At 43.5% G+C, this 25,565-nt stretch overlaps 1 protein-coding gene across 1 annotated transcript; it reads right to left on the minus strand.

Annotated features, from left to right (window-relative positions):
• Positions 1–16,239: 16,239 nt before the first annotated feature.
• Positions 16,240–21,170, minus strand: LOC308164363 (F-box only protein 47-like; the record flags this gene model as incomplete). Its single annotated transcript, XM_080538469.1, has 11 exons — positions 16,240–16,638; positions 17,553–17,629; positions 17,808–17,964; positions 18,118–18,260; positions 19,184–19,324; positions 19,522–19,695; positions 19,868–19,976; positions 20,062–20,139; positions 20,305–20,381; positions 20,637–20,789; positions 20,993–21,170. The coding sequence occupies 11 exons, from the start codon at positions 21,168–21,170 to the stop codon at positions 16,240–16,242; spliced, it is 1,686 nt and encodes a 561-aa protein (XP_080394595.1).
• Positions 21,171–25,565: the final 4,395 nt, after the last annotated feature.

A 25,565-nucleotide genomic window follows, 5' to 3' on the forward strand; every position in this document is an offset into this window, starting at 1 on the left:
TCAAAAATCTTTTTCAAATATATTTCTCATTAGTCTATTGATGATGGTAGTGGAGAGGTAGTGTCATATGGTGTGTACCGTTGTTTGGTTAATATCTACGTCATGTTTTCAGTTTATAGACAAATTCAGTTCACTTTGCTGAGAAAATTAGTCTGACACGGAAGTCAAGGTATTCGTTTTACTCATACAAGTCCAGGTACTACAATAGTGTATTGTATTTCTAAAGCATGATAAAGTATGATCCAGGGAGTTGGCTAGTGTTTTTTGTGAGGTTAAGTTCAGCCCTGTTTCAGAGATTCTGCCAAGGTTTCTGGAGAAGCCAAAGGGGCAGGACTTCATTAATCACATATCAAGTCACTTGTCACGTTTCCCCTGTCTGTTACCTCCAGTCATTCATGCAATTTGTCAGAGCAGTGGCATTTGTTGTGTTTGTCATCCAATAATCACTGTCTGTTGTTAAATGTTGCCTTGTTGTTTTTTTATTCATTTTTAGATTGACTATAACTCAAAATATCAAACATTAATTTGCATATGCCCTAAAAAACAATCCTGCATGGTTCAAATGTGTTTAAAGGTGCTCTATGCAACAATTTCTGGATTAGAATTGTTTTAAGTACAGTGCCTTGCAAACGTGTTTACCCATCTGTACATTGTGTTGCCTCAGACGCTGAAACGGTAATACATTTGAATTAGGCATTTGTTTCTCACTGACCACATCTTACTGGACACTTTCAAAGTGAAAGAAAAGTAATGTCTGTTTGCAAACGTATTCACCCCCTTTGCTGTGGCACTCAGAGAATTAGTTCAAATGCAAAAAATGCTTTCCACATCCGAGAATGAGAACCAATCGTGAAACAGGAATGCGCTGCTAGTCCTATACAACGAGGGTGGTGTACTGATCACTTAGAGCAACTTTCTAGCCTCAAACAGCGCATGAACACATTTCTCGCCTGGAATTTTATTCAGATATGTCATTGATATTAACGAATATCTGCACACATAATTGTTACGTAGAGCATCTTTAACTAACAGAAATGCAATATTGATAGCACATTATCAGATTTTGGTTTGTCATCTCACATTGCGTCCCTATGTTCTTCTCATTCAAACAGTCTCTCCTATTAGCCGACAGGCATGTCCCGAAGTGCACTAGCTAACCTCTTGAGGACACGGCCATCTCCAATAAGAGACCCTACTGTTTGACTACCCTCATGTTAACTCATCTTGGTATTTTTTAATGAATCATGCCCCATGTTTATCATTTTTTTTGTTTTTGTTTTGTGTTTGTGTTTTTGTTTGTTTTATTTTCTGTGCACAGCAATTGCTCTGAAATATGGGGACTGAGTACACCACATACGATAGAACAGTGGGATACCTCTGGCCTTTACAGCTACCCTGACCAAACCAGGTGACTATCTCCTCCTCTGTCATGTGCTTCTGTTTACTCACTCAGCCTGTGGGCCGCAGGTGGGGATGATGATGATGATGATGATGATGTTTGCTCCAGGGGGGTTGTTAAGTTTAGGTATACCATGACTATTCTTCTTAGTTTATTTGTTCTGTTCTCTGATATGTTTCATGCAGTAGTTTCTTATGAACTTAAATTGACAAGTGTCTACATTTTATGTTCATCATTTATTATCATACATTCAGTCATTTCAAGTAAAAGAATAGTTGAGGAGTAGTTTTTAAGGATTTCTATAAATTTTTAGGGCATTTCTTAAGGTTAGAAATCAAAACGTTCTCCTCCTCCAACTCATCTACCTTCCCTCTGTTCTCACATGTTATCTATTCCTGTTCTCCCTCTCTCCCCTCCTCCCTCCTCTCTTTCCTCCCTCCTCTCTCTCCCCTCCTCCCTTGTCTCTCTTCCCTCCCTAGGTCCCTGGACGGTCGCTTGCAGGTGTCCCATAGGAAGGGCCTCCCCCATGTCATCTACTCCCGCCTGTGGAGATGGCCCGACCTGCACAGCCACCATGAGCTGCGCGCCATGGAGACCTGCGAGTACGCCTTCAACCTCAAAAAGGACGAGGTCTGCGTCAACCCCTACCACTACCAGAGAGTTGAGACACCAGGTACGCAGTGTTGAATCCTCCCCAAAATATCTAAATATATTATATATAGTTATAGAATTTCCCAGGAAATCAGATAAGAAAAATTACCTAATTAAACATAATTCAACACAATTGGGAATTTACTACCTATTACTATATTGTGCTTTTTTATTATGTGTTTTAGTATAGCTGTAGTATTTTACGTTTTTTTATTGCTTCGGTTCGTTCCAGTTCTTCCGCCTGTACTGGTACCCCGGCACACAGAGATCGTTACAGAGCTCCCTCCACTGGATGACTACACCCATTCCATACCGGAAAACACCAACTTCCCCGCTGGGATCGAGCCCCCCAACAACTACATACCAGGTCAGCAGTAGTCCTAAGCTCCTGTGTCACTACACACTTCCTCAGCCCTAAAAATAACAATTATACTGCTCTAAGGCCTCTGTACTACTACAGTACACTGGACGTGGCTAAATCTTTTCCTGCGAAACAGGCCCACACATTTTTCATAGACATAGCTATGCGTAACGTGTGTGTGTGTGTGTGTGTGTGTGTGTGTGTGTGTGTGTGTGTGTGTGTTAGAGGCCTTCATATGGCTGGTCTTCCTAAGAGAAGGGCCACACAGTTAGCAAAATATTGCTCAATATCCGCTGTTATTGGTAGCCGCTCAATATGGAGAAGGCGGTGCTTCCTGTACCCATGAGCGGGATACTGTCTGTCTTATAGTATTGATCAACCCACTGGTCTTGTGCGAATAACATCCTGTGTGTGGCAGAACTGGTTGTTGGCTCAGCATTACTGTAACAAATTGTTTCCAGGATGTCAAAATGCACTGTTAGTATTTATGTCCTTTAGAATTGTACTTTGTATGTGGACATAAATAAAGCATTTAAAATGTGTGTTATACTGTGTTGCAGAGACTCCTCCACCAGGCTACATCAGTGAGGATGGGGAGACAAGTGACCAACAGATGAATCAAAGTATGGACACAGGTAGCCACATTCCCTGGATGGGCGACAGTCACTGCTGGCCTGGGGAATGACTCTAGACCAGCGTTTCTCAACCTTTTTTCAGTCACGGCACCCTTCAAAAGTCGATAAAATCTCAAGGCACCCCAGTCTAAAATATAGCTATTCAAAAACGACACTGCATCACCCAGACAGCCCCACACACACACACACACACACACACACACACACACACACACACACACACACACACACACACACACACACACACACACACACACACACACACACTCACTCAGCGGCTATTGATACAAATAAAAGTTGTATTATTATTATTATTATTATTATTGAGAGAGAGAGGAGGGAGTGAAAGCGGCAAGTGTGCATCAAAGGCATCAGGCACGTAACCGTGCTGTATAAACATGACACAGTGACCGAACAAAAGTGGGAATTTATGGAACACATTAATTTTCATATTCCCACATTTGATTGGAAACACCTATCCAGTCCATTCAACGGAAACACCGGGGATGCAGAGTTATTAAGCCAGAAAATGCGTCTCTCTCTCCCGCTGCGCGCATGACCTTGTCTGGATGTATTAAATTCATTGCATGAAAACGAAACCGTGCGTTATTTCGCGAACTTTCCAACCCTGCTTAGCTTCCGAAGTCGGACGAGAGAATAATGTCACCGATCATCCATATAGAACAACCACCTCCACACTCTGCCGGCGAGCGAGACTGCCCTGCCCGATCAGACCCTTTTTCGGGAGCGGGGAACATTGATTGATTGATTGAAAACTTTATTAGAAGATTTGCAGAAGTAGGTACATGAAAGTACATATTACATACAAGGTCAACTAAGAGGATAAAAACCCAAGAAAGCCACTGGCTTATTTCAATTGGGGTCCTTGTTGGGGTCCTTCAACATAGGACCCTTTTAGATGTCATTGATTTGCCTTCCAATTGTACAGTCAGACAGCGGGACCTTTGCTATTTCTTTTGCAGCTTGTGGGCCTAGCATCTTATTAACTATTGCTGTGCATGCTGGCAATATTACGGACTCGGCTATAGTGTGTGGCTTCTTCGCCTTAGCAACAATTTCGGCTACGAGGTAACTAGCCTCCAATGCTTTCTCTGAAACTTTGGCGCACTTCATCATTACCTGTTCTGGACAGCTATGCTTACTTTTCATCCGAACAAAATATTCAGCATCCTTGCTAGCTTGTGATGGATGATCTGTTGTCAGTTCGTCATGTTCCATGATTCTGCTTGTTTGCTTGTTCATTGCTCTCGAAATGTCTTTGACACACTGACCTTACGCTGAACCCGGTATTGACATTGTGAAATGGGAAAGGGGCGTGCGAGACAGAATATAGAATAATTTGACGGCACCCCTGAAGACGCCAGGCGGCGCCCCAGTGTGCCGCGGCACCCCGGTTGAGAAACGCTGCTCTAGACTGTGTTTATCTGGGTCTGCAGCTGTGTGTGCTGCATTGCTGACTCGATATAGAAAATATGTGTCAAATGACTGTTTAATAAAGAAAAACAGCTATTGTTCTTCCCTTGAAAATAGTCCATTTACATTTGTCTGAACACGCTTGTCAGTTTTTTTCTTCTTTCAATAGTAGACTTCTTTTTATAGCACTCTAGAGTGCAGAAATAACCAACTGTCTTTGTTTTCCAGGTTCTCCAGCGGAACTGTCACCAGGCACGCTTTCACCCGTCAATCATGCCATGGGTAAGAGCATGCCCTCTTGTCTACTGTTCTTCCGTTCTTTACTTATTTTAGAAGAAATGATGTGTTCCTCTACTAAGGTATTAGAGTTTGTATTCACAATTTCTACTGGAGTCAGTAGTACGTTCATGGATAAGGTGAGACAAGCATTGTCATCTCAAGCTGTAGGTTCATTCGAGGTATACACGACTTGGCTGTTGATAGGCTGTTCTACTTGACTGATGTGCTAAAATAGGTAACTTATTAGCCGTTGTGCTGTCTCTTTCCACAGGTAAATGAGGATATCTCTGTTAAATAGTTTGGTGCAATGGAACAGTTGCTCTGGATATGGTCTTGGTTGTTGTTGTGTATCGAGGCCAGCCTTAACTAACTCTCTGTCTCTCTCTCTCTCTCTGGGTGTGTGTGTGTTCCAGACCTCCAGCCAGTGATGTACTCGGAGCCAGCGTTCTGGTGCTCCATAGCTTACTACGAGCTCAATCAGCGGGTGGGCGAGACCTTCCATGCCTCGCAGCCCTCGCTTACTGTCGACGGCTTCACGGACCCCTCCAACTCGGAACGCTTCTGTCTGGGACTGCTTCTTCTTCGGCGTATGGGTAGTTGTTTTTCCTCTCCACTCCACCAGGCTCGGGGCCGAGGGGCTACCCTTTTACCACCCCGAGACCTGGTTGAGGGGCTCACCCGGGCTATATTTCTGGACACCCCTCCAGAAGCCACGTCATCGTCTCGTCATCTAATACCGACAGACCATGCATCCCGTTGGGTGGGTGGTACACCGGGCAATCCAGGATAATATGGTCTGCGGTTTGGTCCTCTGCGCCACACTCGCACGACGCATTTGGGGCCAAGCCCCATCTGTGCATTGATGAGCGGAAACGCCCGACGCCGGTCCGGAGACGATTGAGCCTCACCCAGGATAGCCGTGGCAAGTCCATCCCGAGGGGCTCAGCGCCGGCGACTGGGATGTGGTCGCGGAGTTTGGAGGTGTTAGCCTCCCACTCCGCGCGCCACATATAATCCGCCCATCCTGCCGCACTGATGTTGAGATCTCTGCATTGCTGCCTGAGATCCTGTGCGGCAGGCACAAATGGGTGTCTCGACTTGAGACGCCGGGAGGGCTCCGCTGTTATAGTGAGCCTATCATGGAGCAGATGGTTATTAAGCTCCACGGCCCGGCAGGCGAGACGTGCTGTGGCTCCCATGCGGCGGAGGCCTGCGGGCTGGATGCCTGCTAGGATGGGTCTCTAAAGCTAGACAAGCGAATAGACAAGCGAATAGAGCACTCAGCATCCGTGCATGTTGATGTGGCGTGGCAAACACCTTCTCGTGGTGCCCCCCGTAAGTAGCTAATGACTGCCAAAAGCAAGAAGCGAAACAAAGTTTGCCAACCAGGGCCCCTCACCCGGGCTGGTGTTCGGCAGCAGCCGGGGGAGAGGTCTGCTGACCTCGAACCCAGAATACTGCAGCTGAACACCGAAGGACTAACCCCCAGTAAGATCGACGTCATCGAACACCTGGCCAAAACCACCAAGGCCCTCATCATTCTCCTCCAGGAGACCCACTGCATATCAGCAGACAAGCTAGTTCTACCAAACTTTGAGCTAGCTGGGTCTACCCTGAGCAGGAAGCATGGCCTCGCCACGTTTGTCCAACAAAGGTTGAGCTGGACTCTCGCTGACCAATCCCCGGCTGACTCGGATTGAGTGGCTGTGCGTGGACGTTGCAGGCCTAAAAATCATCAACGTCTACAAACCTCCACCCTCGCGAATCACACCAGTGTGTCTACCAGTGTTCCCCCACCCCTGTATCTATGCTGGTGACTTCAATTGCCAGCATGAAGACTGGGGCTACCGCACCAACTCACCCGACGGAGAGAACCTGGCTGTCTGGGCAGCTAATAACAGCCTGGCCCTGTTGTACGACCCCAAGGGCGCAGCCAGCTTCCGCTCCGGTCGCTGGAACACTGGGACGAACCCTGACCTGGCATTCGCGAGTGACAGCGCTGACAACCGGCTCCCCGATAGACGTGTGCTAGGAAAGTTCCCGAGGTCTCAACATCGACCCTCACTGATAACAACGGCCAAACTCGTGAACCTTGTTCCGAGTGAGCCAGTGAAACGGTGGAACTTCCGAAAGGCCGACTGGAAACGCTTCCGCCTCCTTACCAACAAATCCACAAGGCACCTCCCATCGCCTAACTCTAACAACGTGGATGAGGCGTACCGGGACTTCTGCGGCATGTTGGTGAAAGCGGCAAAAAAATCCATCCCACGCGGACGTCGCATTAGCTACAAACCGTGTTGGGATGAGGAGTGTGAGAAGCTCCACTGTGCCTTCCTCCAGGCCCCTGCAGGAGCTGAGTCGGACAGGCTCGCAACAGCCTTGCTGTCAAGACTCAGCCGTAAAAGACAGGAGCGCTGGGAGGAGGCCATTGACTCCATCGACTTCTCGCACTCCAGCCGTAAGGCATGGAGTATCATGAACAATCTCACTGGTAGGTCCAGACACTCCCCCCGTCACTGCCCCATCTCTGCAAATAAAATCGCATCACAATTTGTGAAAAGTGGGTCATACGAGGGCAAAGACCGCGAGTCGTCTCGACTTGTGGCAAAAGAAGTGTCAGACCTCTGGAGGGCCCCAACACCTAGCAGTGACTACATCTCCGGTGAATTCACCCCGGAGGAGTTCGCTGCTGCCCTCCAGCATCTAAAGCCAGGGAAAGCTCCGGGGCCTCATTCCATCTGCCCGGAGCTTATTCTCCATGCCGCACCCGCCTTGAAATCCTGGCTGAGAGCGTTCGTCACTTCCTGTTTGCGCCAACTCAAGATCCCCAAAATCTGGCGAAGAGCCCTAGTTGTTGCGATCCCTAAACCGAATAAGCCTGAAGGGGACCCTAAGAGTTACCGTCCCATCTCTCTGTTATGCATCCCCTTCAAGATCCTCGAGCGTCTCATCTACGCCCGCATTGAACCAATTGTCGACCCGCTGCTCCCACGTGAGCAGGCCGGGTTCCGACGCGGGAGGTCGACCGTAGATCAAGTCACCCTTATGACTCAAGACATCGAGGATTGCTTTTCGGCAAAAAAGAAGGCCGGGGCCGTCTTTATAGACCTGACGGCTGCCTACGATACCGTATGGCATCGCGGCCTCTCCTGCAAGCTGCTCCGCCTGCTGCCGGACAGGCACATGGTCAGAATGATCATGGAGCTCATCCGTAACCGCAGCTCTACCCTCACCACCGGTCGCGGACAGCTAAGCAGGCTTCGACGCCTTAAGAACGGCGTCCCTCAGGGATCGGTCCTGGCCCCCCTCCTCTATAATTGTAAATGTTATTCTAATTTAAAACAGTTGAAGGCCAGAGGGAGGAAGAGGAGACTCAACAAGAAGCAGCAGGTCCCTCTCCCTACTCAGAAGAAAGAACAGGCGATGCTTACCCTAATGTATGGAAAGAAGAACAGTATAAACAGTGCAAGGAGAAAAATGAATGGCTGCATGCTGAAAATGGAAGGCTAGGCTGTAGCCCATGCCATGATGTAAAAGATCTGGGTGTCATGGCATCCCGTGGGGTCAACATAGCTACTCAGTGGGCTGAGGGAAAGATAGCCCCAAGTGGTAATTCAAGGGAAGTACAGCTTTCATCACTGCGGAAAAAGATCCATGAGCACAGGAACTCCACAGCGCATACTGAAGCTGTCAAGATTCTTCAGACAGCAAATAAAGACATACTTCTGAACTTAAACGCCAGAAGTCAGGAGTCTGCATTTGAGTCTACTGCCAAAGTATTCATGACAGCATACTATGTGGCCAAGAATAACAAGCCTTTCACAGACTTTGAGAGTCTGATTGACCTGCAGCAAGTAAATGCTGTTAGCTTAGGGCGTGTTTCTGCAGTTTCATCTCCCACTGGACTGCCGGAACCAGACACACTGGCGACAGACACACACCCACGCACACGCACACGCACACACAAACACATATACACACACCGGACACACTGACTACATACGCAGTCACTCCTCACCTCTAATCTTATTGCACACAAAGCGATCCTCCTCTCCCACCTTTGGTGCGCTACACACACACACACACACACACACACACACGTACGTTCTCCTCACCTCTAATCTCATTCCAGGCCTAGCTGTGCTACTCTCCTCCTCCCCTAATCACATTCCACACCATGGGATTCATACGGAGGAGAACACTGGTGCCTCTATACACTCCACACACCAGCCTCCAGACTCTATACACTCCACACACCAGCTCCTGACTCTGCTTGGGAGACCAGAAATAATCTACAAGCGAAAGGAAATAGCTAGTTAGTTAAACTTGGTGGTTAGCCACAAACTGAAAAGTTGCTGGCTAGGATAGCTGCATGAACTTACCCAGCTGAGGAGAATGGCACTTGTCAATAAAGCCTTACTGAGCTTTAAATGCTCCTTCACATGCTGTTATATGTTCTGGTAAATATTGACACCACTGACATGAGACAATATAATATATATATACTATAATATTGTATTATAACAATATTGTACAATATTGTGTAAGATAATGTCTTTGTGTATTCGTTACTAGTATAACTCAAAAAGTTTTATCTGGAACTATTTTGGTTTTAAAACAGATCGCAAAGGTAAAGCAATAGATGATGGCCATCCGTTCTGCAGGAGATGCAATCATGCCATACAGGCAAAAGGAGGCAACACGTCAAACTTAATAAAGCACCTACAATGTCGTCATCCAGACCTTGCACTGGAATACAAGCAAGCTAATGAGGTTAGTATGGCTTTATTTGTTATAAATATCTGTGTTCTTGCAATTAGCTAATATTACAAAAATGAATGAATAAACTTCTTAGCTAAAGTATGCGGCAGCACTGCTGCTGTTGCTGGCTAACCAGCCGGTGCTAGCCAGCCTGGCTAGCTAATGAAGTAATAACCACACTTCTGCCCTGCTTAGTGACAATCTTTGGAATGATAATAATATATACAATATCCTCCTTTGTTTGAATGTCTTCTCAGAAGGCATTATTGCACGGAGGTCAAAGTAACACTTTCTTTAGTTGAGGTAAATGGTGTCAGTTAGATTAAAACAAAGAAATGACAACCGCTGATGTACACTGGTGAGATATCAGAACCCGATTTTGTGTAATAAAAAGTTATTTGAGTTCCTTTGATGTCGTACGTCCCTTCCTAGGCTGGCTGCTGCTGCGGAGGTTAGTCTCCAAAACAAACCTGTAACACACTATTCCTGTGTTCACTTAACGCACATCTTCTAACAAAGTGTGATCAGGTCCTTTGAGATTCCATTTAAAGTAGAATGCATTCTCTCGGAAGAAAGATGTCAACACTTGAGCGATTTCTTTTATAATATGAAGGCCAAATGGACTGTACTGTCTGTACTGTAGGTAATCATGGTGTCATGGCATACAGTGATGGTATTTCCTGAAGCCCTTTTGTTCTTGTCTATTTTTAGTTTAAACTTTGAGAGGTGAAGACACATGGAATGTCTGAACCAAGAAGAACGACTGGAGTCTTGCTGACCAAAAATAACAAATTACTTTATTGTTAAAACTGTAGCATAACAACAAACTAAATCAAAATCAAAAACCATGATTAAGTAAAAAATAATATCACTTCAGTGGCTCAAACAATGAAAAAAGAAGACATTCTGGACTTGATTTTAATTGATAACCTAAGCAAAAACATAGACTACAAGTCTCATTCACAAGGTAGATAATTCTATATATATTATACTAGTAATGTGTAAGATTGCATCCAGGTTTTTTTTTTTCTTCCGTATGACATTCTAAAGTAGTGGTCACCAACCCGTCGATCGCGATCGACTGGTAGATCTTTGAGACTTTCCCTGTAGATCTTTGATTGATAAAAAAAAAAAATAATAATAATAATAATAATATTTAAAAAAATTACAAAAATACACAAAGAGCCTATGTTTTGCACGCGCCTCTCTCTCTCTCTCTCTCTCTCTCTCTAGCAAACTGTTGTGTCGCAAATGCTGCATGAAAGTGACCAATCAGATAAGAGAATAGTACTGCTACGTGACTCGCAAAAAAACATTTGTCAAAATGGTTTTCCAGGATTCTACAACAAAGGTGGATTTCTTCACTCTTTTGCACTTAAAGGAGAAAACGAGGGGTGTGGATATTTACAATGAGTTCAAAAAATATGTCGGTGAAAATGACATACCCATTCATAAACTAGTGGCGATTACTACTGACGGGGCCCCAGCAATGCGCGGTGCGCGCAATGGATTTATTGGACTGTGTCGTAATGACCCTGATTTTCCCTCCTTCGTCAATTATCACTGTGTGATCCATCAGCAGGCCTTGGCTGGTAAGGTGTTGGACTTTTCCCATGTAATGACACTGGTGGTGAAACTAGTCAACTCGATTCGAGCGAAAGCGCTTCAGCACCGCTTATTCAAAGCGTTATTGGACGAGCTCGACGCTGCTTACGGAGACCTGCTTCTCCATGCTGATGTGCGGTGGTTGAGTCGCGGCAAAGTGCTGCAGCGATTTGTCGACTTGCTGCCCGAGATCAAGACGTTCCTGTCGACAAGGCAAGTGGTAGTAAATATTTTCATAGGCAAAGACTTAAATTGGTGTGGAAAGTCAGATCTTTACCTTTTCTTTTTACTGTTTCCCCCTGCTTTTATATTCATTCTATGCATGTATATGTTTTTATATATGTTTTTATTCACTTTATGTTCTTATTCCTGTTGTAAAGCACTTTGAGCTGAATTTCTTGTATGAAAGGTGCTATATAAATAAAGCTTTACTTACTTAGGCCTACTTACTTACAAGGAACGAGGAGCACAAGGAACTGGCAGACGATGCGTGGCTACTGGACCTGGGGTTCCTGACAGACATAACCGCAAAACTGAACGTACTCAACTACGAGCTGCAGGGAAAAGACCGACACCTTCCCCACATGATAAGCACAGTAAATGGGTTCAATGGCACAGGCCTTGGAAGACAATGATGCTTTTCACCCTGAGCAGTACTGTGCTCCCCTGGACAAACTGGCAACAGAGTTCAATCGGCGTTTTGGTGAGTTAGATGTCATGGGAGATATTGCTGCATTTGTCTCAAACCCATTTGTGCCCATTGATATAGAGCAGGTAGCAGCCAAATTCCAGCAAGTATTTACTTTGCCAAGTGGAGTTGACATGGAGATGGTTGATTTACAAAATGACATAGAGCTGAAAGCCAGGTCAAGGGACAGTGACTTTTGGGGACTTGTCAGCAGAGAGAAGTTTCCTCTTCTCACTGCATGTGCACTAAGAGTGAGTGCCTACTTTGGATCCACATATCTCTGTGAAATGTCATTTTCACAGATGAAAATAATCAAATCAAAGTACAGGAGCCGCCTTACTGACAGACACCTCACAGATTGTCTCAGACTGGCAGTCAGTAGCTATGAGCCAAACTACAAAGCACTTGTAGACAGTATCCAGTCACAACCATCACACTGACTTGAGTGAGTAACATGACTGTTTCGATGTGAAAAGTAATGCTGCATAAGATGACTGCACTTAGCACTGACTGAGACACAAGTACACATTACAGTTCTACTTTATAAAATGCTATACTTGTAAATATGTTTGTCAATGTTAATAATATGAGAAAGTACACATTAGTTTTACTTTTGTTTTGATGTGAAAAGTGATGCTGCATAAGATGACTTAGCACTGACTGAGAAAGTACACATTACAGTTCTACTTTATAAAATGCTAATTGTAAATATGTTTGTCAATGTTAATAAGTAAGAATAATAATTAAGTCAGTCAAGTGTCAAAATGTCAAGAATGTCAGCTAACGTTACTATGAACAAAATGATTTTATCATACATTCCTCCATTCCATCATTCCATGCCTTTATTTTTTTGTGTTGTAATGAAATGACATAATCAAACTTTGAATTGAATTTCAGTTATGTACAATTCTTCAAGCAAGACAGCTGCCTGATATGCTTGATACAGTCTTTTTTTTTGTTGTTGCATCAATTTTAATGTTGGACCAATGCATTGCATCTAATTAAAATACAGGCAAATAAACGTCATTAAGTTTAAAGTACTATCTTGGCTGTCTTTTTCTCTCAACGCTTCAATAGGTAGATCTTGCCTTCACCAAGGCCGAGGTCAGGGATCTTGGGCTATAAAAGGTTGGTGACCACTGTTCTAAAGGTACCAGCCTTTTCCTAAGAGAATCACAGAGGGGGAAGAGAGATGGAGAGAAAGGGAGAGTGGTTACAGAGATGGAGGGGTTGAATCAGATGGGGGACTGAGAGAGATATCGAGGGAAGCGCAGTGGACCGATGTAGAGATGAAGGAAAGAGAATGATATGATGCGTTTTTGTGTGACTATGCCAAATTGTTGTGTGCCTATCAAATATTGCAATACTCATTGTTTAACCTTAAACATATTTTATGTGTGCCCACTCTCAGTAGTCAACAACATATTTAGGAGCAGGCACATACCATATCAAGTAACAGTGAGACCAGTTTAACTCTAAAGGACATAGGAGCCTTAGCCCAGTGGTCAGCAAGAGCAGAACAGCATGAACACAGCATAGCCATGTATGGGAACTAATGTCACTATTGTAAGTTACGAGGTAAAGCTATTTTCCTCTCTGAGAACTGTATATAAGCTGTAACAAACATCAGTACTTTGCTTGGCATCTCTATGCCACAGCCAGGCTCGGCACCAGCCATGTCGTAGCCATGCTTGAAGCTTGGACTTAACAGAGCATGCTGCCTTGGAAACATCTGTACATGGGAATGCAACCCAGATCTGCCTAATACAATGATTACGATTCAACCTTCTCTCTGAGTCATCAATATATAATTTCCGGCCACGTGACCAAGAAAGATCTCCTTATTATCAAATGGCGTCACGAACATTATATCAAATGGCTTCTAACGAACAGGATGCTAGATTCAGCGAAACAGGTAAGGCACAATGTAATTATTTGCTTAACCTGAATTGCTGTTCTAGAACGAATCTAAATTTTTTTCAAAAAGGAGATGTATTGATATTGGAAAGTACTAAATTAAAATATAGTTTGAATAGAAGGCGCTGTATAGTCAAAGACGGTGTGACTGGTCAAAACACTGAGTTAGGATTTATTGAGATTCTGAACTTTGTAAGGAACAAAGCAGAAGTCTATTATTGTGTATTAAGTTAGGGACAAGACCTTAAATACGTGATTGAAAGCACAGCACTTTGAGGAAAACTAAGTTTGAAAAGATTTGGCCATAATATTTAAAAGACTCTAAGAGAAGTTTCAATCAACATAATTGATTACTAAAACCGCATGTCTATTAACATCATGGGAAGCATACATGTATGGCACGCAGAATGTTATCATTAAGAATGAAATGAATAACAACCATATTTCTGAACCAAGCATCACAACAGGGCGAGAGTGTTAAAACTCTGACCCTAGGCTATTAATAGAACGGAGACTGCTCCTGTAACCAAACACACACACACACACACACACATCGAGCTACAACATACAACAAATAGACAAATTTGTCTCATATTGAAATTATCATGCAAATCTGTGTTGATTCAGCAGACATATAACATTTTGATTGATTTAGTGAACAGAGAAATACACATTAAGACTCTAAGACTGTGAAACATCAAAGGAGGACATTTCTGATGGAGAAAACACAATTCAGCAAGAAAGACCTGGAATGTATTCTGACAATGCCTGTCGATTCTATTTCCTGACAGAATCAAGGAAATCAAGAGACATTGAGCGAAGGACTCAGAGACCGAGATGCTGTTAAGATCGGGTCTAAGTTAACCATTGCAGAAGTGGGGAGAGAATGTTGCAGATGCTGAAGGAAGCTATTGCCGGATGAAACAAGAGAAATGAGACAAACTAATGACATTTCAATGTGACAAACAATGGAAATGTTAATTCTTATGATTTAAGACAGAGACATGATGATGACAAGAGAGACTTACACATACTTTTATGTAGTCGTAATTGTTCAATTGTACTGACGCACGCAACTAACAGTGTCATCAGCAGTAAACAGCTGAATTCAACATACAAAATTTGTATACTCTTAAGAGAGAACAAACACTTGCAAGTTTGCAATACCATGCACACACTACTCATAGCATGAACTTACAAACTTTCTTCTAGGAATTCTAAGGGACGGGAACAACAGTCCAGATAACCCAATTAACAGACTTATGCTTAACATCTGTATTTTTGTTTCCAACTGTTTCTGAGCAGGTTAATTCCACAATCCATTGATGGAGAGCCTTTTTTATAAGATTGTATAGACTTGAGTCAAGAAAAGGAGGGGTGTAGTGTAATGATAATGCTTAAATTGTCTTAAGTTAATAAAACCTATTAACGCTGTGAACAGAGGCAAGAACACGTGCAAGACTGATGACCATCAAAGAATCAAATAGCACTCCTTGTTACCAGAAACACAAGGCCGTTCCTTTGATTGAAGATCTACTTCCAGACATTGTTATATTGACATATAATGTACTTTGTATGATGGAACCGATGCCTAATGTATTTCTGATGTGGTCATTGACTTTATTAAGAACACCACATGTTTTTCAATAGAAATAATTTACCAGTCAAATTAATCTTACATCATGGGGAAAAAAAAGAGTGAGCTGATATGATGCGTTTTTGTGTGACTATGCCAAATTGTTGTGTGCCTATCAAATATTGCAATACTCATTGTTTAACCTTAAACATATTTTATGTGTGCCCACTCTCAGTAGTCAACAACATATTTAGGAGCAGGCACATACCATATCAAGTAACAGTGAGACCAGTTTAACTCTAAAGGACATAGGAGCCTTAGCCCAGTGGTCAGCAAGAGCAGAACAGCATGAACACAGCATAGCCATGTATGGGAACTAATGTCACTATTGTAAGTTACGAGGTAAAGCTATTTTCCTCTCTGAGAACTGTATATAAGCTGTAACAAACATCAGTACTTTGCTTGGCATCTCTATGCCACAGCCAGGCTCGGCACCAGCCATGTCGTAGCCATGCTTGAAGCTTGGACTTAACAGAGCATGCTGCCTTGGAAACATCTGTACATGGGAATGCAACCCAGATCTGCCTAATACAATGATTACGATTCAACCTTCTCTCTGAGTCATCAATATATAATTTCCGGCCACGTGACCAAGAAAGATCTCCTTATTATCAAATGGCGTCACGAACATTATATCAGAGAAGTAGAGAGAGATGGAGGGAAGATCAGTGGAACGATAGAGCAGAGGATGCTAACGGAGGTAGAAACGGCTCGTAAATGCATGGAAGGGAATGAGAAACGGTACTATCAAACTAAAGTGTTATATATAATATATAGTATTTTTTTTTTCCTCCTAACATACCTCACCTCCTAACACACCTCACCTCCTAACTGGTCATCTAGACACTCAGACTGGTCATCTAGACACTCAGACTAGTCATCTAGACACTCAGACTGGTCATCTAGACACTCAGACTGGTCATCTAGACACTCAGACTGGTCATCTAGACACTCAGACTGGTCATCTAGACACTCAGACTGGTCATCTAGACACTCAGACTGGTCATCTAGACACTCAGACTGGTCATCTAGACACTCAGACTGGTCATCTAGACACTCAGACTGGACATCTAGACACTCAGACTGGTCATCTAGACACTCAGACTGGTCATCTAGACACTCAGACTGGTCATCTAGACACTCAGACTGGTCATCTAGACACTCAGACTGGTCATCTAGACACTCAGACTGGTCATCTAGACACTCAGACTGGTCATCTAGACACTCAGACTGGTCATCTAGACACTCAGACTGGTCATCTAGACACTCAGACTGGACATCTAGACACTCAGACTGGTCATCTAGACACTCAGACTGGTCATCTAGACACTGTATTTTTTCTCTCAGGTATATGTTTCTTTACAGCTGTTAAACTACTACTAACTTGTAACTATTCTTCTACTAACAAGCTCAGTGTTGTCAGTGAGACAGTCTCACGCACTGACTGACATTCCTCCGCCGTAGAGCAGAAGTCTACGACGCTACACTGTAACCATGGCAACTAAATGTATTTAATCTGCGCTCGCCCTGTTTTTTGGGGGGGATTCCTATGGCAGTTTTTCTTTTTCAATGTATAAAGACATTTGATTTGATTTGATCTGATCTTTATTTATCTCGAACATTTCAACCATAAAACACACACATTTGTAATAACAAAAGATAACAAAAAACTAAATTTAAATAACTAAATTTTGACAAAAATGGAGATAGAACCTTATAATCAAACTCATTCAACTCCCACTCGCCTCTTCACCCCACCCACATCCCCCTCTACACCCCACCCACATCCCTCTCTACACCCCACCCACATCCCTCTCTACACCCCACCCACATCCCTCTCTACACCCCACAACAGCTCTACATACATACAGCAGCTCTACATACATACAGCAGCTCTACATACATATATAATCTAGTTAGTTTACTATACTGTAAATATATAGATATCGATATAGATATATAGATAGATATAGATAAATATATAAAAGACAACAAAAAAAATTTATTCTCAAAGATTACAATCAAAGGGAAAATCCATGGTCCCAAAATAATGCCCTTTATCACTCTATATAATAATATAATATATATGAATATATAACAATAATAATAATAATAATAATAATATATAATATACACTACTCCTCTCCTCGATCTCACTGTTTTGTGAGGAACATGTAGAGAATCACAGTGTGGAAGTGAGCACTGGCGTCGAGGAGGCTGCAGAGGCTCTGGAAGATCTCCAAGTAGTCTTCTTGATCGTTATCTGTGACAAGATCATTGACAGTTAGAAATCCGCATATGTCTACTTATTTTAACTGTTTTTCTATTAATGTGTTCCCAAATAATATGCCCTTAACTTTAAGATTATTTTAGTGCTACAAAGCTTGAAGGAATCTGGACCCTGATCTGATACGATAGTCTTAGTGCCTATAACAACTCACCAGCCAGCATAATCTCTGACATCTCCATGGCAACCTCTGAGAACATGTTTTCCACGGCCTCGATGAAGGACAACTTGTCATCAGAGGAGAACACCTCACACACCTGCTGCACCATCTTGACGGACCAGTTCATGGACTCCCCGTCCTTCTCACACACCTGAGAGGGGGAACCAGAAATGTCAGTAGCTCAGGCCGGTTCAGGCAGTACCTTCTGTTAAGTGGGCACAAAATGGGGGAAATGTGTCTCTTAGGTTAAAAGATACCGGAACCCTAGAGCAGATAATAAAGTTATTTAGCAGCAGTGACTGACCAGTACGAGGTACACAATGAGTCGTGAGATCTCAAACAGGCGTCCATTGAGGGCCTTGCTGGCCAGCACGCTGCAGCACACGCTGTCCCCACACAGGAACAACAGACGAGCCACATTCTCCATGTGCCATGCCTGGGGGAGGACTGGAGGCCAACAGAACCAGCACAAAACAAAACAACTGTCATTCATACACACAGCATTCACACTTTACATTAACATTTTTGACATTTAGCAGACGCCTTTATCCAAAGCGACTTACAAGCGAAGTACATTTATCGCATGCCCGGTACACACATAAAGATAATCTGGGCGATTTTGGCCCAATTTCCCCCCTTCCGACCAAGGACAGCAAACCCCTGATTATCGGATGGCTCTAAAGATTATCCTACAAGATTATTCTGTGGTGTGAGGTGTGTTAAGAGTCAATTTCTCCCGACCATCTGCTCGGAAAATGGTCGGGGCCGACGATCGTAAATATTAAACGTGTTCAATATTTAAGATCAAAAGTCTTATTGTCTGTGGTCAAAACTGACAACTCCCAAGTCCGATTGTGACGTGGAATGGAATGTAGCCACTCAAGAAGCCAGCTGACTGACGCGTCTTCTTCTTTTCGTTCTTCTGCACTTTATTTTCCCTGTAGCACATGGCTGCCTCTACAGGTCAGTCAGGGTACTACTACCCTGTTCACGCGAGACTCCAGACTGTCGGAGGACAGATCTTTATGCATGTGGTTGTATATTGGAGCACACCACACACAATACGATCAAGACTGTTCAATCCATGATTTTTTTATCTTCATGTGTGGGGTCCTTCTCAGATAATCAGAAAATCCTATGTGTACCAGGCTTAAGGTAAGTGAATCATCTATACATCAGTCATCATCGCACCATTTGCTTAGTGAAATCTATAATCCTATGGTAATGGTACATACTGTACGTGTGGACTGACCAGACATACAGTATATACAGTATACAGACAAAAGAGTGTAAAAGGTTTGTCTACCATTCCTGGGTGTGTAAAATATAATCATTAAAAGTTGCCAAGTCCTCTGGACTACTGCAGTTACCTTTGAGCTCCTCCAGGATGGCCATTATGGTGTCGGTGGTCCAATCTTTGGCTTCCGGGTCGCTGTGTAGCAGGTTGAGAGCCTTGGCCAGGTCCCGCTGGGCCACCCCAGCACGCAGCTGCTCCTGCCAGCCTAGCGAACCTGGAAAGAACATTCCCTTACACTACACATACACTTTGCCTTGCAACTCTGGCCAACCAAAAAACAAGCCTTTCATTTGTTATTATTAACATTAGAATTTCACCATGTAATTACTAACAAGTGATTTATATACTGTACAAAAGTGCAACCAGTTTTTTTAAGGTAGAAACCGAGAAGGCCCATGTTGTCCCTCTCACCGTCTGGTAGCAGTGGTCCGTAGAGGATGAACAGCAGCCGGGCTTGGCTGACAATGGGCCAGGGTTTCAGGATGCGGGTCAGCCAGAACAGAGTGTCCTTGGGGTTCTTCCAGGGGTCCAACAGAACCTGTCTGCAGAACAGACGGATCTGTTGCTCCAACAGCTGACATGAACCTGAGGGAGAAAAAAGACATACGGATCACTCACGTCTCTCACACTCTTTCAATTAGCCTTTCTGTTTGTCTCTCTCTCTCTCTCTCTCTCTTTCTCTCTCTCTCTCTCTCTCTCTCTCTCTCTCTCTCTCTCTCTCTCTCTCTCTCTCTCTCTTATAGGGACAGACACTCACCTGGCTTTCCTGTGACCACTGACATGATTTTCTGGGGTAGATTTGTGAAGTCGCACAGGAAGTTGAAAACTCTGTGACACTCCAGCTCATCCCAGCCGGCTATCAATGTCTGTCAGTCAAACATTAACCATCTCAATACAGGATTCAGCCTTTGATATTAAATTGTCTGATGTTCTTTGTAACTAGGCTCTCACCTGTAGAAACGCTCCATAGCTGGAGAAGCCTTGGCATTGCACTGATGGAATGCACTCTTCCATCATGAAGCAAGGAACCTGAGTGGGAGGTAACAACTGTGTTAGTCTAAGTAAGGTTAACTAGAAAATAACAATCTATTCAATGTTGTCAACTGTTTGGTTTGTTTAGAAATGTGAGAATGTTTGTAGAGCACACACAGCTAAACATTGCCTCATCTGTCCTCCCTCACCTCTCTGTCTTACCTGTGAAAACTTGCTATATATGAACGTTAGCCTATCCTTTGTTGGCAGCAAGAGGGTACATCTCTTGAACAATAAACCTAAAACAATAAGCAAAAACAACAAGAATGTAACATAGTGACTATATTTGCCAACCAGGACCACTTGCTTTCCTCATCGGACCCCCTATGAAAGGAGATAGAAATAATACTTTGGTCTATCTACCTGATAAAGAATTACAGCAGAAATAATGTGGCTCTGAATATTAGTTTATTATAAACATGTGTGTTCTTGGCCAACCAACTAAGTAAAATAAAGGTAAATTAATCAAATAAAGCTGTTGAGGAGCCTCTCACCCAGCGATGTGTAGTGTTCTAGTGAGGACACCTCGGTGGAGAGATGACACCCCTGTACGATGGTCCTCTTCCTCCAGGTCTGAGTGGAGACATAGCCCATGATGTAGCGACTGATGGCCTTGGACACCATGCTCAACACACTGATCTGCAACACTTTACCACAACAAACAATGAGGCAGGGAGAAACATCTCATTAATTCAGATGCACGTCATTGGAGCTATACATATTTAAGACCATTTAGTACCCTGCCCCTGGTAACGGCTTCAATCAGAATAGTTCAGCCTCATAGATATGTCTCATCTAAATAATCATAATTCACCCATCCTGAAAAATGTCCAAAGCAAACAGAACCCACCAGAGAGTCTGTCCAGGATCATGTCAAAGACCTCGGGGGCCAGCCGCTCAAAGAAACAGTCGCTGGCCCGAACCTGACGACACTGACTGCGGGTCATGATGGTCCTGACAGGATACGGCCGGCGTCTGCGGTGATACTTGTTGTGGGTCACCGTGAATTTCCTTGTCACTTTCGCCATAATAACTGGAATACTGTCAAGCCTTTATTGTCCCGCAAATAATCTAGAAGCGAAAGGAAATAGCTAGTTAGTTAAACTTGGTGGTTAGCCACAAACTGAATAGTTGCTGGCTAGGATAGCTGCATGAACTTACCTAGCTGAGGAGAATGGCACTTGTCAATAAACCTTTGAAATTGTTGCCTTACTGAGCTTTAAATGCTCCTTCACAAGCTGTTATGTGTTCTGGTAAATATTGACACCACTGACATGAGACAATATAATATATAAACTATAATATATCTAAACTAAAGTCACAAACAGTTTTACCTCAGCCAGCGAGCCGCTATTGCGCTTGTGTGCTGCACAGTTCCTGCTCCCTCGCGAGGACACTCGCTGAACAACAAGGGGTGCGTTCGTAAATACGCTCTGGAAATCTGATCAGCACTCATGGAATGCCTGTTGTCCAATCAAATTACTTGGTCCGTTTATGACGTTGAACCCAGTGTGCGTTCCGGCGCTCTCAGAGCAAATGTACGAACGCACCCAAGGAGCGCTACAGCGAAATACGATCAGCTCGCGCCGCATCATCTGTCGCAAAAAGTAAACATTACTACTAATAATAATAATATTCGACTCTTTATTTGCTGTTGAATCTCATTCACAACTGAAGTCATTTCGTCAACTTCTGACAATAGTTTAATGTAAATTAATGCTGTAGCCTTAAGGTGAGAGAGTGTGACTTGTATGAAATAATATAGATGTCGATCTATTCTAGGTCCTAGTGTCCCACAGGTTACATCTGTAAATATGACATTGGCATATTAATAACGCACCAGTCGAAAACAAAACAAAGATTTCTTTAGTGCCATTTGAATTATGCCATATATCTTTTAAATCAACCGGACATCATCTCCAGGCATAACAATAAGCGAGTGATAAATAAAATATATTCCATTGCAACAAATCAACAATTATGTCAGGTATTAAAATACTGCAAATCAATGCAATAAATATTATTGACTATCTTCAATTTTCATGGCATTTAATTATTTGATCTCACAGAAGGTACACAGATACCAAGGATAGTAGTTCCCTAAACCATCTTCAACGACCTATGGGAGAGGAACCACAAAGGAGCACAAAGATCACAGCTCCTCCAGAGATTTTAGGACCCTGAAATAGTAGGTGGAAAAACAGATGTTCGACAAGCAAATTTCAGTAGTATTTTTTCATATTATTTCCTATTTTTCACAGTCTCAGTATAAAACAGTAGGTACTTTAGGTAAGATGTAAGCTTTTGGACTGGGACTTAAGACCAAAGATCACTGGGTACTATGACTGTGTTGGAGTTCCACAGGGTTAAGCAATTAACACCAGATGCTTCAAAAAACAATGGTACAGAGTCTTTTAGACGGAGCTACAGGCTGGATCATGACTAGTACAGTATATATGTGTGTGTGTGTGCGTGTGTGTGTGTGTGTGTGTGTGTGTGTGTGTGTGTGTGTGTGTGCGCGTGTGTGTGTGTGTGTGTGTGTGTGTGTGTGTGTGTGTGCATGTGTGTGTTTCTGAAATATCACTTCACATAGCATTATCGCATAACCATTTTTCACCAGTAGGGGGAGACGTTACCTAACTGTTAGAGCCACAATTGTATTTTCTATCCGATCGATTGATTTCCTGGTTATGTGTGCGCATGTGTCAGCATGTGTGTGTGTATGTGTATGTATTCAGTAGGATAATCTAGAGTTGGCCCAATCGAGCTGACCCCTCTTGCTCCCCTGTTGCACCCTGGGAACTCTGGCCTCCTCCTCTTCCTCTTCCTCACTGTCGCCCGACTCTGCGCTGGTGATGTCGTCTTCGTCCTCCTCTTCGTCTTCCTCCTCCTCTTCCTCACTGGCCTCTTCCTCAGAGGCTTGGGGCTCCTTAAAGTTCTGAATCGGAAAGACGAGAGGTGTCTTACTACAGAGGAGTACAACCTAACAGTGTTCCACATCTCCAATCCTGTATCCTCTCTCTCTTTTACTTCCACCGCACTCTCTCTCTCTCTCACTCTCTCTCTCTCTCTCTCTCTCTCTCACTCTCTCTCTCTCTCTCTCAATCACTCTCTCTCTCTCTCTCTCTCTCTCTCTCTCTTCCCCTTCCCTAATCTGTCCGTCTCTCTCAATTCCATCCAATGAATCAAAATCTAACTCCTCAGTCCCTCTTACTTTCTCCCCTAATAGTCAACACTGTTCTCTATCCAGACACTCTATCTATCCAGACCCTGGTCCTACAGTATCTCTTCGATACCTCCTACCCTCTCATACATACTGTACTTCTCGCTCTAACCATTTACATTTACATTTACATTTTTGGCGTTTAGCAGACGCCTTATTCCAAAGCGACTTACAATCAAAACATTTGAATACTAAGCAAGTGAATCATCAATCCACCATTCGTAGCAGGAAGAGTAATCCAGCTCAGGCCCGGGGCCATTGATAGAAGGAAAAATCTTCTTCTATCACCTTCTTCTAAACATTATATTTTTTTTGACACTGGAGAAACAGAGAAACAGTACAAGGGGGGCAATATACGTTTTTAGGGACACAGTAGAGGGGAAAGCGGGTTTCTTTAGGAGACGCAGTGCTGAGGGGCAGAAGATGTCTCAGGAGGAGCAGTTAAGGTGTAACCTGGTGTTAATTGCTATCCCACCCCTCCTGTCGCTCTCTCTGACCTCCATAGGATTGACTGTGATGGTGAGAGCCGAGTCGTCCCAGTCCAGCTCTCTCTCCTTGGCCGTGTCGGAGCTCTTGCCTTCCTGTTGGTGGGTCAGGTGGATGCAGTAGATGCCTAGCACCACCACCACCACTAGGGCGGCGATACAGATCACTATCACCACTGTGGCAGCACTGGGGACGCCTGGGGAGAGAGGAAGAGGAGCAGGAACAGTTAGACCGAGGCACTCACAGGCACGCGGGTACGCATGCAGGCACGCACATATACATGCGCAAGCACGAACACACACACACACACACACACACACACACACACACACAGACAGGCAGGCTGTGCCCTCTTGCAATATCATCAAACACATTGCACTTGCTGTATCCGGCAGACAATGTATGTGTGCGTGTTCTATTAGTGTGTGAATGCATTTACAGAGGGCCCTCTTTTCATGAATAATTCAATTCAATCTGTTCTTTACGTCTGTGAAGGAAAGACATCTTCAGACCGAATCCTTGTTGTCCAATGCCATTCATTCTATTCTAATGCCATTCTCTAGGGAGTCCACCCACTGGTCGTAGAACGTGCGAAAACGGGGTTTTGCCAGGGTTGCGCTACTTAATCACCATTAAAAATACATTTTTGGAAGATATTGTCTTACATGTGTCAACATACATGTCCATATGTATTATAGTTTTAGCTCTGTGTACTTGTTTTCGATGTACTTATTGTTTTAAGAATGTAATTTCAATGTTACCGTTGCTACTCACTAGCACTTTCAGCGGCGCCGTTCTAATCCCTATCTCCAGTGATTTTCGGCTATTTACAAGCTCTCTTTCTTGCCATTTCCACGGCTCTGACCAATAGTAATCCTTTTACTGCGCCCCGGGCCGATGTAAAAGTTGGATGGGGGGCGCATTATAAATAAAATTAACCTTAACATTAACATTAACATTAATGGACGTGTCACCTGTATCTAAGGCATCTTAACTTCCTATTGGTCTACCCGCAAGTCTCCACTCATTGGACGTGTCACCTGTATCTAAGGCATCTTGACTTCCTATTGGTCTACCCGCAAGTCTCCACTCATTGGACGTGTCATCTGTATCTAAGGCATCTTGACTTCCTATTGGTCTACCTGCAAGTCTCCACTCATTGGAGGATTTTTTTCCTGTGGTAAATGTAAGGAGACACTTGACAGAGCTTCATCATTATTGACATCTGATCGTCTTCGCGGTAGGTTTTCTGTTCAATTCAACTTGTTTTCTATCTAAAAATATAATAGCTACATGTTTGTCTTGTATCCAGCGGCTTTTGATTAGAAATATAGTCTGATTCTCTAACAATCTTACCGAATTATTATATATATTTTTTGTTGTTGTCATCCTTACATTTCTCAAAAACTACGAACTGGCTAGCTAGAGTTGACTAGTAACTTTGACAGTCATGTGGATGTTGAGCTCTGTTTCAATGTTGGGTGAATTGATTTGGAACGGTGAAGAGGTTATTAGTTATTACTGGCATTATACCGGCGCTCTCAGAGCGAATTTACGAACGCAGCTGTGATATTCTGACGTGTAGCAAGAATATATACTGTATATGAATGATGAGCCACACACTGGATATCAACTTGACTCTTTAGTTATTAGACGTGCTCGCATTACAGCATAATATGCATTGACTACCTCTAGACCGAGTCTTGACTGTGTA

The sequence above is a fragment of the Nansenia antarctica genome (assembly GCF_963989245.1).
Source record: "Nansenia antarctica genome assembly, chromosome: 8".
In the NCBI taxonomy this organism is placed as follows: Eukaryota; Metazoa; Chordata; class Actinopteri; order Argentiniformes; family Microstomatidae; genus Nansenia; species Nansenia antarctica.